Genomic DNA, 20,854 nt, shown 5'->3' with positions numbered 1-20,854 from the left:
TAGGGATGTCAAAATTTATAACTAGTAGAACTTCTTACCATAATAATTATTAAGGCTAAGGCCTTTAGAATATGGATACAAATGATAATAAACATATGGGAAAGGAACTTGATGGCAAAATAAAATCAAATCAAAGCAATTGGTATTTTTAAAATATCGATATTATTAATATCGAATTTCACAAAGAGAAGAAATATACGAACTTTTAAAACAAAAACCACAAAATGCCCATTTAAAAAAGTTGGAAAGTATGTATTCAAAATAAAGATAAAGTAAATAAAAGTACTGAAAATATTATGGACTAAATTCAAAATAATACAGAGCTAAATTTAAAATTTCGATATGAATATCGATATCGTCGGGCAGCCACGATTAGAAGATAATGTAAACATGGCATTTCGGCGCAGAGTTAAAAAGTGTCTGCGCATAGATATAGAGCCCTGAAATTTGGCATGAATAAAGTTTAGACTTTGTTCTAAAAACAAGCGTTTTTATTTTTAAAACACAAGCGTTAAATAAATAAATAAATGCATTTGAAAATTGCCAAATGTTAACTTCATATAACTTTTGGAATTTTTAATGGATTTTTCCTTAATTGGCACCATTTAAAAGGAAATTGAAAGACGGAAATACTGATACCAAAATATCTGCGATATTCCTCTTTATAACGAAGTTATGCATCTTTAGCATCTTTAATTGAACCCCCCAAAACGCGAACGGCAATTTCCAGTCACAACTTTCCTATGGGCAAGTTGGGTCACAATTTTACTGCCACTGCTGCTGCTCATTAAACTGCCTACTACCTATAAAAAAAGTTTTCCCCCTCCCAAACCCCCTACTACCAGAACAAGAATAGTGGGGATGTAGGAGCTATCGGAAGGCCTCCCAAATCTTTTGTTCATTAAATGGCAACAATTGTGTCTGCTACCTCTGAAGAAGGAACTCGCATTTTAATATAAATGAATAAATGTTTAGTTTAGTAGAGAATGGTGGGGGCTGCCGACAACGAAAGAGTCAAGTGATAATTGATAATGGAGAGGCTTCGTGGACGTCTACTATCTACCACTAGATATTACCACTAATATTACTACTACTTCTACTATTTCTTCTATTACTACTACTTCTAATATATTACATTTCTATCTTGTCTATTATTTTCTTCTTCCAGTAGTTCCTGTCTCTCTCACTCTCACACACTGACCTGCCCTTATCGCTCTGATCACACCCCAGGGACTCTCGACTCACTAAACCATGCCACGCCAACGTTTCATTCACACTCCAACCACCATTGAGTACAGACGATACAAGTTATACTATACTCCATTTTATTTGATTTGTTTTTCTCGTTCATTTGTTGTGCTGACGAAGTGTTGTATCCGAAATATCCAGTGTTTGTCTGTATTGTTTCCATCCAAAGCCTCTCCATTATCACTCTTTCGTTAATAAATGTATACAACTTTGCCAGATTTTCGACAATGGCTGGAACTTCGCTGTCACGGATCACTTTGTTCATATGATTTGATGAGCTCATCAAATTGAAAACATGAGCGTGTCACTTGATTCATACCAAGATAGACAGAAAAATGAATTTGAAGTACTGCAGTCCATATTTGAAGAGGACCTTCATGACTTGCGCAAAACAGCATGGAATGTATGTTGTTGTTTTGTTTGGGTTTTTTTTTTGTTTTGTTTTTTTAATACAGTCCACTCCGGATAATTCCAACTCGGTTAATCGCAGCAATTCCCTAGATATGGAATTAATTCTATATAAAAGTCACTGGTTAATTGCAACAAACTTCGGTTAATTGCAACAAATTTTTGACCTCAAAAAGAGGAAAGTTCAAGAATCAAACAAAATCTCATGATTAAATTTCACCCTGGGTGAAATCATGACAGGTTAAAGAATTGAGAGTGGGCAGGCTTTAATGCTACAGCAGTGTGTCACCACCCTATTAGAGACAAAAGACGGGTTTGTGCGGTCATCTGTGACTATTAGATAGGAGGTGAGGGGATCGGGCATAGTCTACACAACGGGTAGAAATGACTCTTGAAAGGAGAGACTGAACAATGATATCCTTTGTTTTGGTTTGACAGCTGTGCATTGTGACCAACGGGTTTGGTGAGAGCTTATTGTCACAGCTAATCTCTTTGACTTTCACAACGGTTGAGAACAAAAGAGTGAAAGTAAATCCAATCTGAATAAGATGGCTTTCCTCAAAGCTGCTTTTGCTTGTCAAAATCTATACAGGGCTGCCATATGGTTTTTATTTCAATCAAATTGCTCATTTGGTAGTTGACTAAGAATTATGTTCACAACATCTGGTTTGAGCTTACCATATTTGTGTAAAATGTTGCAGTAGTGTACAGGAAACTCAAACTTCGGTTAATCGCAACATTTTCACTGATCCCAGAGTATTGCAATTATGCAGAGTGAACTGTATTTATTTTGTTTTACTTTGATCACTGGTAAAGAAAAGTAGATGACCAGGATGATAAGGTCTATTCTAAATAAATGTGATTAGGATTTACTACTACTACTACTACCACTACTACTGCTTGCTATACTATTACCACTACTACTCTGTTTTGCCTTAAAGATACAGATTTCATTTCATGCTATGCAAACAGTGATAAATTACAAATGGTCCCAATAAACTTAAGCATAAACAGAATCTAACAATCAGTCTCTTAACCTCGTATAAATAATTGATTTTGTTGTTTGACATATTTATCATAAGGTACTAGTGATATTTTTTTCTGTAACTGCCTCCTAAACCGTTTTGTCTTTTTCTTCGTTTATCAGGTTCCAGGACCTCTTCACATTAAATTATCATTAAAACCCCAAAAGAGCATGGGAGGAACTGGACAGGCCTATGTCAGCGTGGACATGATTGTCATGTGCCCTGCAAAGTATCCTGATGAGTATGTCATTTTCATCTTTTAAAGTTTTAGAAACAAAGAATGGAAATTATTTATAAAAACATTTTGCCTTTCTTTTATTTTTAAATTTTTAAATTTTTGTTGTTTTTTTTTTTTTTGGTTATTTTTTTATTTTTTTAATGTTTTTTTTTAAATTGTTGTTGCAAAGAGTGAAAAGAATATATTTAATGTTTATTGACTTTTTTCAAAGATCTGATGTATAATAATAATAGAAATATGATGTCTAGTGATGATTCCCCATGATTCCCCAAAAATTAAATGATTAATTTTACAAATTGTGACTTTTGTCTTCTTAGAGGTGCATGTAACCAAAGACTTCTCGTTTGAAATAAAAGCTGAGCTTTAAGTGTGAAACAAAATGTTGTCAAGTTGCCTAATTATCTATTTGGTCAGAAAATTTAGTTTCTTTATAATGACTTCTTCTTTTTTATCAAAAACTACATTTTATTTATTTCTTCAATATTATTGAACTGTCATATATAACATTGACTAAAACTTATTTGCTTGATCCATTGATTAACTCAGGGTCCCTGTGTTGGAATTAACAAATGTGAAAGGAGTCTCTCATCAACTGATAAAAGAATTGAAAGAGAATCTCGCCAATCAAGCAACAGAACATTTAGGAGAGGTTTCTCACACTTTTTCTCTTATACCATAATTTAGATGAGTTCATATCCAGAATTATTGTGTTTTATTGCTATGAAGGTTGAAAGATTTAAGAGAGGCAGACCAATGCTATTAGAATGGTGCTTGACTTTCTGTCATTTTGTCATATTGGCCATCTCTAATAGGTGGCCAATATTTGAGTCAGAAGCTCTCTGGTCAGTCTTTTAATTTTTGGTCCTGTTATTTAAGACATTTTTCACTTTGATTAACCAGCAGTTGTAGCAATGAAGGCTTATGACTAAGGGCCATTAAAGCATCAAACACTGTGAAAGGCAAAGGGTGTAATCGCAATATATACAATATTTTTATAGAAATGTACAATGCAGCTAATTTTTTTTTTTTTTACATTTTGCAGGTAATGATATGGGAACTAGCAAATACAGTACAAGAATTTTTGTATGATAATAACAGACCCCCTGAACAATCTTTTCATGAACAAATGTTGAAGAATAAAGAGATGGAGATGGAAAGGAAAAAAGAACAGCAAAGATTGTTGGAAGAAAAAGAAGTAAGTTGGCTTGAAAGATGTATACCACCACTTAAAATGTAGTCATCTTAGTCTGTATAGAAAAAATAAATTAATACATCATAATGATTCAGTGATAAATTTCTCAAATGATTTGACATTTTTTGTTGGGTTTTTTATTGGGGAGAGGGGGGGGGGGGTCCCAATTACTTTTAATTAAATCAGATTAATCTGATTTTTAAAAAATCATTACTTTCAGCGACAGAAAATGGAAGAGGAAGTCATGCGTCATCAAGCTGCCATAAGAAATGAAAAGCTGAAGCGTAAAGATGATCACAAAAATGCAAGTATTTGACCATTTAATGTCATTAATCTCTTGAAAGCCCTTTGCTAAATTGATAATGCATGCTAATTACCCCTTATAGTAATTATCAGTCTCATTCTAATGCACAATGACAGTATAATTGTACTAAGCTGTGGAATCAAAATTTTCTTTGTTAATTTATTTCTCAATGTTTTAAAAAAGTTAATTGGTTGATATTTGAATGGCCATGACATTAGTGGTTTGAAGACAGACCAGATGTTTATTTAGAGTATTCTTGTTTTGTTTTTTGTTTTTTAAATTAAATTCAGTCTCAGTCAGATTTTTCTTTCTGGACTCTGATTTTTTATCAAGTTTTTACAAGAGATATTAACAACAAGGATAATGATGATGTTGATGATGATAGTAATATTAATAATAATAATAATAATATTAGTAATAGGAATAATAATGATAATAATATTACTAATAATGATATTTATAATGATAAACCAACAATGATGATTATAATGATAATGATGATAATACTATGTGCTTCATTTAAATAGACACTGTCAATGCTTCACAACAAGATATTAAAAATAATTCATACATTTACAAACAGTAAGATCGATGATTATGTAAGAAAGGCTGAAACATATTAATTGGGGTCTTTGTCACATGACATTTCCAGGCTGAGTGGAGCACCCCCTTGACATCCACTGCGGTCATTGTCCCAAGACAGCCATCCTTCAGTCCTACCCCATCGCCAATCCTTCCCAACTCACCATCACGAAGTAAAATCTATGACGATCAAACACACCATCAGACTCCAACAGGAACTTCTGCTGTTCCATTTTCCAGGAGAAGAAGGTTGCTTTTCAAATATAAAATTTATAAAAATGAAAAAGACACTGGTCACCTGAAGCAGCAAAAACTGGATAATACAAAAATTAGAATTTTGTCAAAACATGGAAAAATTCATGTTTATAATACAGTGGCGATTACTTAAATTCCTGGTGGCATTTGACAATTTTTAACAAATGGCCATTTATACGAAATTGGCGAATAGTCTGCTTCACCAGGTTTCATTTATTACACATACAGGCCATATAGAACCACATTTCCTTCCTAAGCTTGTAAGTCATCTGTGAGGCATCATTTGTACAGCATTCATACAGTATTTATCACTGCCTATTGCCAGGTTCTCATTCACACCTATGGATTCAACTGCTGTTTCACTGGCACATGTCAATAAAGCCTCCCGCTATGCCAAAGCAATGGCTTATGCGACTATGTGGTCTTATGGTATGACACTCGCTTTCGGATCGGAATATCTTGGGTTCGAGCCTCGCGGTGCGTAGTTGAGTTCTTGGAAAAGGCTCTTTCCTCACATTCTCTCACCATACTCAGGTGTAAAATGAGTACATGGCCATTAACAGCGTTGTCTCTGTCCGAAAAAAATTATAATATCGCCTAACAGGCGTCATGTCCCGTCCTACATGTTAAGTGTTGTTGTTGGCCAGGGACCCCTTGTAAAGCGCTTTGAGCATGTTTAGTGGATATTGCACTATATAAAAGATCAATTTTATAAAAGCTCAATTTTAAGCATGTTATTTAAGTATCTAGAATTTGACTTTGAATGAATTCTGTTGGTGATTGAACAAAGATATGGCTATTATTGCTTATGTTTTGGTTTTTTAAGTTCAGCTTTTAGATCTGGTTCCATAATGTAGCCATGAGATAAGAAGTCAATGCTCAATCAAACTCATAAACCTATGGCAAATGGGGTTATTGTGTTTTAAATGGCTCAAAAAATGACATAATGATTAGGTTTTTTGAAATCATTGTCTCACACCCTGTGAATGACCACACTCATAGCTTGACTATGTTAGAAGAAGATACGCCATTATGCTCCGTCACCAAATTTTTTACATTAATGATTTTAAGGTCAGATATAGAATTAAGTGTTTTTCTAACGGTTTTTACAATTGACATGAGAGAGAGACAGAGAGAGAGAGAGAGAGAGAGAGAGAGAGAGAGAGAGAGGCGAGCGAGAGAGAGAGGGGGGGGGGGGGGGGAGATGCAATAGTAAAATTCATTTACGCAACATTTTGTGACACAGCAATTTTCATGTTCATTTGAACAGAAAATCTAATAATTCATCACTTCATTAAGGTTCATCCTCATGTGTCTTCTTTTTCTTATACTTCTTCTTCTCCTTCTTCTTCTACTTCTTCTTCTTCTTCTTCTTCTTCTTCTTCTTCTTCTTCTTCTTCTTCTTCTTCTTCTTCTTCTTCATCATCATCATCAATTTGTCGTAGCCCCCTTTTATGGATGTTCAATCTAAATTTATCATCCATACGAATACAAGAAAATACAGATAACACTCATATTCATTGACATTACTACTCTTTCTCACATAAGGAAACAATTTTCTTCAACATTCGGAAGCATCGTGATTCTGCAACGTTTGAAGGCACGTTGTTCCAGAGTCTGATTGCAGAGGAAAGAATGAATGTTTGTCTCTCTTCTTGCATGTGGGATGGACTGCAATTTGATTCTATGGATGGTTGTAATTTTGTCCCTCTATCTGCATGTGTGAGGTGTTCTTGCCCAAGCCCCTGAGTCAGGCATGAAGCAATTTTGTTTCTTCAGATGTCATTAGCACTATGCATAGCTGCTCCTTTTTGTGGAATTTCGAGGGCATTAATGTCTTTCTGATGACAGAGATCCAAGGCAAAGCTGATGTACTCGAGAGTGGGTCTGACTAGTGTTTTGTAACTTTGTGTATGTATATGTGTTGGGCATCCTTTTATGTTTTGGTGGATGAATGAACTCGTTTTGATGACTTTGAATTAAATGTTTGTAGTGTGATTGCTACATTTCAAATTGTGATATATTTCCACTCCGAGACATTTTGCCAATTCCTTTTTGAGCGTCTGTTAAGTCTGTTAATGGAGGTTATTTTAGTTAAAAGTCGTTGGCTTTCTTTTGCTGGTTATGGACATTTTGTTACATTAAATTCCATTAACCATTTTCTTCCCAATCTTGTAATCTGAATGGTTGTTGTCAAAGGCTTTGCTATCTTCATCGTTACAAGCATCTGTATAACAAAATACTGTCGACAAATAGGCAGACATTGGATGTAACGTAGTCTGAAAGGCTATTGTTATATATCAAAAATAGAGTTGGTCCTCGTGGTCTGTTCACAACAAAGACATTTTACAATGTCAAGTCAAAAGGATGAAACTCTGTCATGTTGAAATTCATCACCATGCTTGACTTTATCACACTTCATTCCTACTCACTCATAAGTAGGCATCATTAGCAGTAGATTGATCACCTTCTTAATTGAGTTGAGTTCCATTCTTTGTGTTGGTCTCATTGATATGCGTAAAGGCAGTGGATGGTTGATTGACATCAAAGAGAAATGTTGACGTCTCTGTTTCATGGACAATAAACTTGACAGGGCAAAGTGATCATCAAGAATCAAGAGTGGGAGGGGCATACCTTATCAACTGACTTTGATGATTCCTGCTAGCTGAACATATGAGTTTGTCCTTTTCGAGTATCCAATTAGGAGGGACATTGAAATGGACGATTTTATTTAGTTGATTGATTGAAGCATAGAGAGGGGGCTTTCCTTGAAGGAGGTGGTATTGAAATGCTGGAGAGAGGAAGGATGATGCGGAGAGAAAAGGCACTCATTATTTAAATCTATTTAAATTGTCATCCATCAGTTGATAGTAGAGTGCATGTTATTTGATGTGTACAATTCTGCCCCACAAATGGGATAAATAGTTTCTGTTATTTTGGGTGTGTATAATTTTTTTTTCTTTTTCTTTTTTTCTTTTTTTTTTATAAATCGTCAAAGTTGTCTGTGGAGTGGGTAATTAGGCATAATCGTTTAGGAAAACAAGGCATTTAGGGATATAAAATTTAAAAGAAATATCCTATTTCACTGAAATGGCTGGTATTTAGGCGGCATACATTTAGATGTTCGCCGATATATTTTAAACCCCTGATTTTTTTCAGTTCTATTGTATTTTTGAGGGGGTCCTGACAAGTTTATTTGACTTAATTTCAAAACTATTGCAATGAATTTCAATGCTGCTTTCCTCCTAGTTTGGAGTGACTTCCATCCAAGTTGATCAATCATGTTACTCATACTTGATGTTTTCTCATAATTTCCCGTAACAAAGCGAGCGGCTCATCTGTATACTGCCTCCAGTATATCAACAAGATGTTTTGTGTATGGATCTCAAACAGTGCATACATATTCAATTTGTGGTTTAACTAATGACTTGTAAGCTAATCATTTTTGGCTGGTTGATTTAATCTTTAAATTTGAAAGCAGAAAGTTTGAAGTTGGCACAAGACAAGATGTAGATATGGTTTTCCAATTATTTTTAAGTTACAACTTATATCTCACAGTGGTTTAGTATCAGATTTGTCTGTCTGTGTAGCATGTGAAAGTCATTGTGATATTATATTCTCTATTTATCCTCTTTTGTTCCAAAGACGAACAAGCACTCCAAAAGGAGATGATGATGAAAATGAATCAAACTCTTCCAAGGATTACAGCACCGGAGTCACCTCTTTAACTTTTATTTGCAACAAGATGGATAGACAGATTCACAGAGGAATTTTCCTTGGTAAAGGATAAACCTTAAACATTATTTGATGGGTTTCTTTTTCATGTCAAGGGATACATTTTTTTCGCAGTAGTAATCTGTATTAATTGTCATCATCATTTATCTTTTTATCATGATTGTATAACAATATCAAGTATGCATTTATTTCCCATTTTATTTATATTCCTGACATTATCATATAATTTAAGTAGGATGCTTGTCAAAAATATATTGAAACATTTTTTTCATGAGTTGTATAAATAAGTGTTGGGTTTTTTTTCTTCCTCATCACACCAGGTCACAGCATGAGTGGAAGTACAGTGTATGCTGGGATGGATGCAACAACAGGGGAACTGGTGGCTGTTGCTGAGTGGGTCATGAAATGGCGAAGTGCTGGCAAAAAGGCTGGTAATCTAGATAAAGAGGAGGATACAGAGGGAACCACTTATATGAAACAAGTAAAGGCTTTACAAAAAGAATATTATTTTGCTCATCATTTTAATTAGTGATACTTCGTTTTTTGTTGTTTTTTTTAGGTTTTGTTTTGTTTTTTTTCTTTTTTGAGAGTTTTCTTTTTTTTGTGCTAATAAAGGAATGCTACTGAAAAGCAAGGCCTGCAATGGCTCCTCAAGCAACATGGATACTTTCAAAGTATATGCAAGCACAATTCGAGATCCCATAGTGCTTTAGGGATTAAAACAATGTAAAATTTTCAACAACTAGCTATATATTGGTTTTAAATAGGTTATAACACATCGTCACCCTACAGAAAACACTCCAGGCTTTGGTCTTTTTACATACAAAAATCTGCAATCGTACCAAATAACAATTGAAGAGTAGTTTTCCAAAACTCCCTAACTTTGTTTTTCCCATTTTGAGATATTGAGAATTATTTCCTCTAAAATTTCTCACTCAGTATATTATTTTATCATATTTTTTAAACTTTAAATTCTTACAATGTAAATTTTTGAGCCAAATGATGCTTAAAATAAAGTTTACGTTTCAATTTATCGCATTGATGGAAGATCTCAAAACATAGAAAAATCAACTTAACGAGTTTTGGAAAACCAGCCTTCAATTATTTACAAACAAAATTCACTCATTCCACGCATTCACAACCAAAAACCTATGACTGATTTGGAAAAAATTGGACGTTTTCCTAAAGAATGGCATGAGTGGAATAGTATTGACAACTAATTATGATCATGACAAATGAATGTTTACAAAGGAATGCAAAAAGGTGGTATTGGCTGTTAGGGAGAAATTTAAGAAAATCATCAATTTCTGAAACTTCAGATCAAACAGACCCAGCTACCAATCACTGCTAGGTCTGAAAAAAATATAACAACTCAATTATTTATATTGATATTATTCTTCTATTATCTTTTCTTGTAGGTTTCAGCCATAGAACAAGAAATTTCTAGTCTTATCAAGCTCAGACATTCAAACCTTATTCACTACTTGTCTCTCAGACATCGATATGACCCAGGAAAGATAACTATACATGTATGTATTCTGATTATCTAATTAATTCCATGATTTTTGTTTATTATTATTCAAATCTGTGTTAAAGATAATTGGCTAACTGGACTGATTTGTGACACAGAATAGGATATTTTCCTTTCTTGCCAGCTTATCGACATTGTTTATCATTATTGACCATGGCCATGTCAACACTTTATCTCAGATGTAATCATGTGTCATTGATATGTTTTAAAATGAAATGTGTCACATATTTCCCATTCATTTTATCCTGTCTTCAAAAAAGCTACACTTTTTTTATTTGTGTATAATCATATTGATCCAAATTATTAGGAGATAACTTGTAAAGGTTTTGAGACCTTTTTGAATTTTTTTTTTTTTTTTGGGGGGGGGGGGGGGGGGGGGGGGGGGGGGGTGGCAGGGGAGGTTGGGTAGCAGTTTAAGTTTTTTACTTTATTTATAATTTTAGCTCAAATATTTAATTTACAAGAGACTTTTACATCTTCATTAAGCATTATTTTTTAAAAGGTCTTTGACTATAACAGATGTTTATTTTATATTCCTAATTTCTGGATTTTCTTTTAGATCTTGACAGAATACTCTGGAGGTTCTAATCTCGCTGTTTTCATTCATCGGAAAGAAAAATTACCATTAGAGGTGCTGAGGATGTACACTATGGAGCTGCTTGAAGCTCTCAAATATCTTCATAAAAATTCCATTGTACATAAAGATTTGAGAGTAAGATAACTGATGATATTGTCACAACAATTACTACTATAACAACTACTACTACTACTACTACTACTACTACTACTACTACTACTACTACTACTACTACTACTACTACTACTACTATTATTACTATAACAACAACTACTACTACTGCTACTACTACTACTACTACTACTACTACTACTACTACTACTACTACTACTATTACTACTACTACTACAACTACTACTACTACTATTACTACTCCTACTACTAATACTACTACGACTACTACTACTATTACTTCTATAACAACTACTACTACTGCTATTACTACTACTACTATTACTACTACTACTACTACTACTACTACTACTACTACTATTACTATTACTACTACTAATACTACCACCGCTACTACTACTATTACTTCTACTTCTACTACTACCATTATTTCTATCACTACTACTAACATTACTACAACGACTACTACTAGTAATAATACTACTACTACTACTACTACTACTACTACTACTACTAGCACTGATACCACAACTTGCTGCTACTACTACTACTATTAATATTCTCAACTGAACCCGGGATAGATCTTAGTCCTTTTGCATGTGAAGCGAGCACTCTACCAACTTTGCCATCAGGACCCCCATTGTTATTACAATGGTCTCCATTTATAAGCACCCTGGCTACGGGCACAATCTGGCAGTAAGGACACTCAGGGTGTGAAACAGAATATTCCATGCTCACCGGAAAGGACTCTGCTTATAAGCACACTCAATTCTCTGAACATTACTTAAAAATAACAAAAATAGAAATATAAGTTAAAAATGAAATGCCATAATTTTTCTTAATACAAAAGATTGACAAACAGGGTTAACAGAATCAGTAAAATGCTGTGTGAGAGACACCTCTCTATTCCAAGCTAACATCTCACACACAAAACGATTGACACCTAGAAGATTAAAAATGGACAAAGCACGTTCATCATAGTTATAAGTATACTTATCACATATCGACATTTCATGGACCTTTTCTAGACATCGCTGTTTCCCTCACACTAAATGGACTCATGTCTATCCACTACAAGGAAACAAGCAGTTTCCTTCTCATTTCTTATCAGCTACCTTCTCTACCCGTCTTTACATCCCACCAAATGCAAAAATTCCATTCCATTGTTAGATGCTGAGATAAAGATTAATATGCGAGGATGATGAGGACTTCACAGTAGCGAAGGATAAAATGCTTGACTTCTTCTGGAACTGCCAATATCCGGAAGACATATTGAAATAAGCAGTCGACAAGATCCGAAACATCTCAAGGGAGGTGGCCATGAGACCAGTTGACCACAAAAACAGCAAAACAGACAGACCCATCCTTGTTATCACAAGTCATCCACACAACTAGGATGTCATTAAAATCTTATAAAACAACTATCATCGCATTTTCCAGGAGCCAATTGTTGACACTGTAAATTATTACATAGACAAGACAACCTGAATCAACGCATAGTAATAGTAGACTTTTACACCAGAAATTGTCAACAATTTCTATTAATCAATGGACACACAGAGTAAGCAATCTCCTAATCCTGTTATCAACAATATAAAAAGTGTTCAAAATATACAAAGTACTAAATAAAATCTTAAAGTGGTGAGCTTAAACTGTCAATCAATTAAAAATAATCATGCATCATTTATTAGCATTGGGCACAATGAGAAACCAGATATTATCATTAGCACTGAGTCATGGTTGGATTCGTCTATTCAGGACCATGACATGTCCCATCAAAATGCAACATATACTGCAAAGACTGCAACCTTATTGGCAGGGGTTTTTTTATTGCCATCAGCCAGGTGTACAAAAGCTCGTTAGTTCCAGAACTGGAGGAAAAGTGTGAGATGATATGGGTCAAAATTGAAATTAAAGGTTCCAGGGCACTTAACATATGCTCCTATTATCGACCCAATGTGGGCGATGAAGAAAGTTTGGAGCTATTCAAAAATTGCATGATGAAAATAAACACCATCACCAATGGCATCTTCATAATAGAAGGATATTTTAACTTCCCAGATTGTGACTGGAAAACTAAAACATTAAAAGGAAAGACCCCTTTTGCTCAGCCACACAATGATTTGTTGAATATCTTAGAGGACAGTTCATACCCTCAGCTCGTAGAGGAATCAACTCGCATGGGCAAGACATTAGATTTAATGATCACCAATAATCCCACTCCAATAAACCATCAAGGTGTCATCTCAGGCATCTCAGACCATGATGCAGTTATAATTGAGATTGACATGAATCTGAAAAAGAATATACAGAAACAGAGAAAAATCCCTCTCTACAGAAAAGCAGACTGGGAAGGTCTGAGAAATGAAATAACTGAAACAGCTAAAGACTTTTTAAATATGCCAACACTTAGCTCTGAAGAACTTTGGCAAAAATTCAAACATTTTCTAGAGAAAGGAATCAGAAATAATATACCACATAAAACGTAAAAACAACAGCCTACCGTGGATCACCAAGTCAATAAGAAAGATGATAAAACAGCATGACTGGTTTTATAAAAAATATAAAAAGATGATCGATCACAGTTAAAAATAGAAATACACAGTTCTTAATCATCTTAACTATGCCATTCTCACATCTCTCATTTGTCCTTTGTGTTTCATTAATGTTTTGTTGATAAAGGGAAACCCGAAACTTCCATATTATCCGTCTTTGTTCAATAAATTGAAGCTTCCATTTCATCATTTATTATTTATTTGGAAAATCAGAGCATTTACCGTTGATTTAGCCAAAAAAAAAAATCCAAATCTGCTTCTTAGCTCCGCTTGATTCCCAAGGACCAGAGCACTGTATTACTGTTATTATATTTATTGTTATTATTATTATTATTATTATTATTATTATTATTATTATTATTATTATTATTATTATTACTATTAGTAATAGTATTATTATCACTTTTAATATTTCAGCCTTCAAGCGTTTTTGTTGATTCATTGGGAAGAATACGTCTTTCAGACTACAGTATTGGAAAGAGGTATGTTGCTTACATTGGAAATAAACTTGAACTTTGTCATAAAGCAGTCATTTATTTTTCAGGGTTGCTTAGGAATGAAGAAGATATGATTGGAGTGGGAAAGTGAAACAAACTATTTTATAAAATGAAATTGCTTTAAGAAATATACATTTTCTATTAAGTTCAGTTATACCAGTGCAAAACTATGTCTCAGCAACATCTTAAAGTATATTTATTTTCATTATTCTATTTTATGAATATCTTCAGGTTGGGAGATTTGTATACTACAGTTCATAAATCAAGACCTGGTGTTCATTTTTCTGACTCCAAGCCCATGGTGATAGGCCGTGGTCAAAAGGGAGACATATACCAACTGGTCAGTGCTGTGTGAAGTTAAATTTTATAATTGATCTTTAGACTCGAAATCTGGTTCATCCTGACTGTTCTATGATATAATGCTATAATATTGAGGGAGAAAGCCACCTATAGTACTTTGACTAGATCCACAACTGTATCAATGCAACTAATTGATATTAACTGTTTAACTTGATGTTTATAGATGGTAGGGAGAAGATCACCTGAAAAAGAATCCCCCCCCCCCCCCCAATCACTTTTCCTTTTGAAAATGTGTACAAGTAGAAAATCATTTTGATATTGTAAATTAATTGGGTCCAATATTTTTGTCGAATGCCCCGCCATTCATTTCATTAGACCATATATTGTTTGTGATATAAGAAAACAATACTGTTGTGACCCCCAAATTTATAACAAGAGCAATTGAAATGATTCATTCCAAGAGCTGAGGGCTGATTCACAAATGTAAAAATTGGCAATACTATCACACAAGCTCAGTAACAAACAAAAAAAAAAAGATGTAAATAAGTTTAGATTCAAATGATGGATGTCGTTTAAAGGAATTGCAGAAAAGTAATAAGTCTAAGAATCCAACCATTGCTATTTTAAGCAGGAGAAAAGGTAAGTAAAAGAAAGAAAGGAAATCTTTGTCATGTCATCATTGTCACAGTTTCCATCATCATAATCATAAGTACAATCATCACCATCATCATAATTATTATTCATGTTATTTAGAATAATTTAGCAATGTCATGTTACATAATCCAAAAATTGAAGATATTATTTAACATAACAACTTCCCTTTATACTCTTTATGTGTGATTTTCTCCGATTTCAGGGTTTGATGCTGCTGACACTTATTTTGGGCAAACCTTTAACAGAGACTTTACCAGATATTCCAAAGACTTTGCCTTTGTCTCTTCAAGATTTTTTGAACAAGTAAGTTTTTACAGGTTTTTTTTTCATTTTTTATTATATTATTGAATTATCTTCATAGGACAATTGTTCATGCTTTGAGATTTTGTTTTCTTTTTTATATATATATATTAATTTTTTAAATGAAATTAATTTATATTTCTCAGTTTGTTAGGTATTTTATCATAAATGTATATGAAAAGATTCGAATATGTTACTTACTTACTTATCCTCTTTGTGCTTCAGTTACACATAAGGCCGACACAGTAGACCTCCATCGATCACAGTTTGCTGCCGTCTTTGACATTTCTCCCCACATCCACTTCTGGGTCTTCATGTCACGCTCCAGGGTCCTCCTCCATGTCCAAGGGTCTCCCTCTCCTCCTTGTTCTCTGTGGGGTCCATCTGAGGGCGACCCTTGGTATAGCATTATGGTTCATCCTCCTCAAGAATTTGTTTTGGAATGTGTCAAGCTTTTTACAGATGCTCTTTGTCATCTTCCATGTTTCAGTACCATACAGCAACACAGAGAGAATGTTGGATTTTAAAAATCTGATCTTTGTTTTTGTCTGTATCCTCTTTGACTTCCAGATATTACGAAAAGCCCTCCGGGCTTTAGAGAGCCACTCTAAAATTTCAGCTTCTGAGTATCCATTTCTAGTAATCTTGGTTCCCAGATAGGTGAATGCCTGAACATCCTCTAATTCTTCGTTTCCAAGCTTCTTTGGTGTTTTTGATTTGTTATTGATCCTTATGACTTAAGTTTTTGTCACATTTATTTTTAACCCCAACTTTTGGGCATTACTTAGGACCTGTGTTTATATTGACCAGGTTGTGTGACAAGAGCACAATGTCATCTGCAAAGTCAAGGTCCTCCAATATCTGTAAATGTCCAACTTAGACCGTTTTACTATTTCCAACAGACTCCCTCATGATCCAGTCAATGGCAATGGCAAAACAAAAAAGAAATGGAGAAAGAATGTTCGAATATGTAGCAAAGTATTTTAGATATATCAACATCAGTTGCATAATTTGCCATTTTCATAACTTCCAGCCACAATATAATCTTATGTAAGGCAAACCAAATCAGAAAATCAAATTTAGAATCAAAATTACCAAAATTAAGAAAGTGAGTTTAAATACCAGTTTAATCATTTAGGCTTTAAATCCAATTTGCAGCATCTGGTTCACTGCAATATAATCAGGCCTGTAAATCTTCCGTCTATTGTCGGATTTCCGACAGTACGACTTTGCTCTATAAGTGCTAAAAAAAAAAAAAAAAAGATAATAGTAAAAATAAAATTCGTAACGTCAAAGAACAGAACCAATAAAAAAGAAAATAAAAGACTTATTTTGTTCCTTGAAAAAAATTGATTTTATTCCGTTTCAAATGCCGACTTACAAAAACAAAACAAAAAAAAAATTTTATTTGTCGCATCAAAGATAAAACAAAACAAAAGCTATAATATTATCATGCCACCTATACGCTCCGCTAGCCGTGGATGTATTCACTGCCTGGCAACTGTGCTACAGCCAGCGAGAGAGGTCGCGAAGTTCGCGCGAGTGGTCTTCACACACATACACTAGTCAGTAAATAATGCACACACAGAAGTGTGTCGAACCGGACCGGAGGGTTTCTCTCTATTTTGCTACCGACACACATGCATATCTCTGGTTCTCATATCGTTTTCTCTATATTTTATTGGTTCCGTCCCGATGTGAGACGGAAAAAAAATATTGCGAAATAATTATTTTTCTTCGAAATATATATTCTTCTTCGAAAGCTCTCGCACCACCTCCTCTTCTTCTTCTCTTCTTCTTCTTCTTCTTTTTCGTTGTCATCGTCGTCGTCTTCTTCTTCTTCTTCTTCTTCTTCTTCTTCTTCTTCTTCTTCTTCTTCTTCTTCTTCTTCTTCTTATTCTTCTTCTTCTTCCTCTTCTTATTCTTCTTCTTCGAAGATACACATCTTTCAAAAGGGTAGGAATTGTTCTATTCCTTTCATTTTACAACTAACTCAGACCTGGGCCCTCAAATAATTGGGATTTATTTTTTTTTGGTACCATAAAATAAGGACCTCGTTATAAATAAGTAGGGGAAAGTGACATGATTTGACTAGTCAATTGACGTGTCATGTCTGTGTTGTGTCCATATTTTGTCCTGTTGTGTCTATTTTCGCGTGTTCAAAAAGTTCCGACAATTTTTTCACCAACCATTTACAGGCCTGTATAATACAAAATTTAAGCAGAGGGAAACAAATCACATATTTGCATAGTTTTCACCTTCTGAATGAAATTACAATCCTTTCTTTAAAAAATATAGCCTTGTGGAGAGCATTATGCTTATTTGAGTCAATAAAAAATTGATACGGCGCACAACTCTACTGAAAGATTTGAACAATAGAAATGTATTTTTTACAGATAGATAAACAGATAACTTGATTTCCTTTTATAATTTAAAGTCAATTTGAAAGTTTGTTAAGTCAAACAGATATCATAAAAAATTTACCGAAAACACTAACACTCTCATGGCCACACCCTCAACTCTATCTGTCTAGTAGAGTCCTTACTTCCGTTGTGTTGATTTAGCGGTGATCAGTGTTGTTATGTAGTAGTGTGTTCTCATTGCGTGTATGTTTATGTATGTGTGTGTGTGTGTGTGTTTTGGAATGTGGTTGCGTGGAAGAAAAAAAAAAGGAGGGGGGTGTCCATCAAGTAGAGAAATTCCTGAGCAAGGGGGGGAGGGGGGTGTGTTTGCTAGGAACTGTCAGATTGGCATTTTTCAGCAAATTGTGGCATTCATAGTGATATAATTCACTTGATCACATGACGGTATTCGGATTTACAGAAATTTTAAACAAGTTTCACCAATTAACAACATCAACTAATATTACTGCTGATATTACTGTCGTTTTTATGCCATCGATGTGATAATAATTGCCCTGGGAAATATTTAGTTAAACGTTTCGGCAAACTGTCAATTGGTTCTGTCTAGCTTCTAGCCCGAACAAACTAAAAGTAGACAGATTCGGGGACTTGATATTTTTCATGTCCACTTCAGATTTTCATTTGACCTCACATAGGGGAGACATTCCGAAAGCTCCTACATCCCCAGTATTCATTCAATTTGTATTTTCACCGTTGATCTTTTGTCAGGCGTTTATTTATTCAATAAAAGCATTTTAAAAACTCTAGAACAAACCTTGATAGATTTGTGAAAGTTTAAAATTTCCTAATTTGACCATTGTTTTGATTCTCGGCCGCCATTTTAATTTGTGAAGTATTGAAGGTAGTGCAAAGCACTCCCAAGTAAAGCGTGGTAAAGACTTGCGACTTATTGATATTGATTTCTACTGACTGATAAACTAAAATCATGCTGAATAAAGCATGGCAGCGACGACAAGCACATCGATTAAAATGTGCATCTAATCATAATCAAGCTAATCAAGAAAATGATTCTGGCAATATCTAATGAAATTGCGGGCTTTTTACTAGTAACTTATTATTTCTATTACTTTCGTTGGTCATCTTGTTAGCGGTTTGTCTTTATGTATTTATTGTTATTGTAAATTATTGTTTTCAGATGCCTTTTGACAGATGAAAGAGTAAGGGGGACAGCAGCACAGTTGCGTGAACATCAGTTCATCAAAGAACCATTACAGCAGGTCTTAAAATTACCTGATAATTTAGATAAAAAGGGTAAATATATTTTTACTTGTTGCACCATTGAAGCTCCTGGTAGCTTAACAGTAGAACACTGATTTGACACACATATGGGCTGAATTTGAATCTGCACATTCTTATATTATTCGACCCCCCCCCCCCCCCCCCCCCCCCCCCCCCGACGTCATCTGGTCAGTAGAGTCCTTTCAGCTTTTTCTGTTGTCCTTTATAGATTCTATCATTGCAGAAACTCTTCGGTCGCCCAAGCTAAAAAAAGGATTTGATTGGTCCACCTGTGCTTCTGTAACAATTTGATTTTTACAGAAGGGGTGTTAACCCTTCGCAAACCCCCAACCAGGAGGACCAGGTGACTCGAAAAAGGGGAGTAACACACCATTAGTCTCCTTTTACGACCCGCTGGCTTGGCATTGGGCTATTCTTGCACCCTCTCTGTTGAGAGACCCTGGACACTACACAGGGGATAGTCATAGTTACATTTAATAAAAAGTGCTTTGTTATGGACTTGTAGATAATAAAGAATTTGAATGAAAACGGATGTTTCAGGTTTTTCCCCTAATAAAGTGGTTAATGAATTAGTCACAAAATACTGGCCATGAATGTGAGAATCATCTATAGTATTTTATCGCCAATTTATAAATTGAATCCCGAAACTTTCAGTTTATTTGCTTTTAGAAATTAAATTGGAGCTTAAGTCCAACTTCTTCATTTTTAGTTACTTTTCGAGCTCCAAGAAGCAATATATGCAAATGTGATGGAATAGAATTTTATCCAAAAAAATTGCAACCAGCTATTATTCTCCGGTTTACACAACATAAAGAGGATTACACTCAGTGGGGACTTTACTGAATCCTCATTTCAAATTTGTAGCTGATATAAATATCTTGTCCAATTTATCTAATCCCTGGCTTTCACTTCATCGGTCAATAACATATTTGTGCAACATGGATTGACATTTTAGTAAAATGAGAATTAAAACATGATTCAGTCAAAAAAGATTTTTTTCTGAATCCCCTAGGACCAAAGCAAACATGAGGAATGATATGTTAAAATATTATGTCATGTTAATCTAATTGGAATATTGATTTCTACTGCGCATTTTTACAAACGAGAAAGAGCAATATTCAATGTAAAGAAACAGGAAAGAAAATGCAAGACCAAACATCATCAAAAAAATCTAAAAAGTTATTTATCATTGCTGTTCCTGACAGAAATGCCAAATGTGACTTTAATTAATTTTACAAAATATAAACAATGGAATGTCTTCTTTCTTCCAGTACTATTTTAATCAAAAATAAACTAGCTCCGTAATCTTTGAACTTTTTAATAGATTTTTTTAAATCTCTGGGTTTTTTTTAATACTTTGTTTGTTGTCAGACCATAGTAAGAACTCCAGTCTATGAAATTCCAATTTTCTATCCATTTCTTAACTTTATTCTAGCGATTTTTTCATGTGAAGTTTTTTAATAACAATTTTGGAGAATCAATTCTTTATTATGTTTTTATAGCGAAATATGGGATTAGTCACCAAGATGAGTATGACGGATGTTTATTATTTTTTAATCTCACAGCTGATAAGAGTGATATATCAAAGGAGGAGGAGGATGCTGACAATAAGGAAGATGAAAACTTTGAATACTTGCTTAGTCTGGTTGCCAGTGGCCA

General features: G+C 34.2%; 1 protein-coding gene across 2 annotated transcripts in view; it reads left to right on the top strand.

Moving 5' to 3' along the window:
- LOC144968312 (eIF-2-alpha kinase GCN2-like) overlaps nucleotides 1-20,854 on the top strand; it is a 59,475-nt gene that overhangs the window by 4,831 nt on the left and 33,790 nt on the right. For both annotated transcript variants that reach the window (XM_078906560.1, XM_078906553.1), the window contains exons 2-16: nucleotides 1,466-1,651; nucleotides 2,804-2,922; nucleotides 3,466-3,568; nucleotides 3,962-4,114; nucleotides 4,332-4,415; nucleotides 5,068-5,246; nucleotides 8,898-9,031; nucleotides 9,308-9,468; nucleotides 10,406-10,516; nucleotides 11,078-11,230; nucleotides 14,200-14,264; nucleotides 14,511-14,619; nucleotides 15,436-15,536; nucleotides 19,092-19,207; nucleotides 20,761-20,854. The exon at nucleotides 20,761-20,854 is cut by the window's right edge and continues 70 nt beyond it. In XM_078906560.1, the coding sequence (XP_078762686.1) occupies nucleotides 1,544-1,651; nucleotides 2,804-2,922; nucleotides 3,466-3,568; nucleotides 3,962-4,114; nucleotides 4,332-4,415; nucleotides 5,068-5,246; nucleotides 8,898-9,031; nucleotides 9,308-9,468; nucleotides 10,406-10,516; nucleotides 11,078-11,230; nucleotides 14,200-14,264; nucleotides 14,511-14,619; nucleotides 15,436-15,536; nucleotides 19,092-19,207; nucleotides 20,761-20,854 (1,790 nt within the window). In that variant the 5' untranslated portion in view covers nucleotides 1,466-1,543. The remainder of the gene's footprint in view (nucleotides 1-1,465; nucleotides 1,652-2,803; nucleotides 2,923-3,465; nucleotides 3,569-3,961; nucleotides 4,115-4,331; nucleotides 4,416-5,067; nucleotides 5,247-8,897; nucleotides 9,032-9,307; nucleotides 9,469-10,405; nucleotides 10,517-11,077; nucleotides 11,231-14,199; nucleotides 14,265-14,510; nucleotides 14,620-15,435; nucleotides 15,537-19,091; nucleotides 19,208-20,760) is intronic.

This window comes from Berghia stephanieae, chromosome 1 (genome assembly GCF_034508935.2).
Source record: "Berghia stephanieae isolate SIO BIC M18660-M18661 chromosome 1, UCSD_Bste_1.3, whole genome shotgun sequence".
In the NCBI taxonomy this organism is placed as follows: Eukaryota; Metazoa; Mollusca; class Gastropoda; order Nudibranchia; family Aeolidiidae; genus Berghia; species Berghia stephanieae.
Note: the sequence above shows the minus strand (reverse complement) of the source record. Positions and strands in the feature narration are given on the sequence as shown.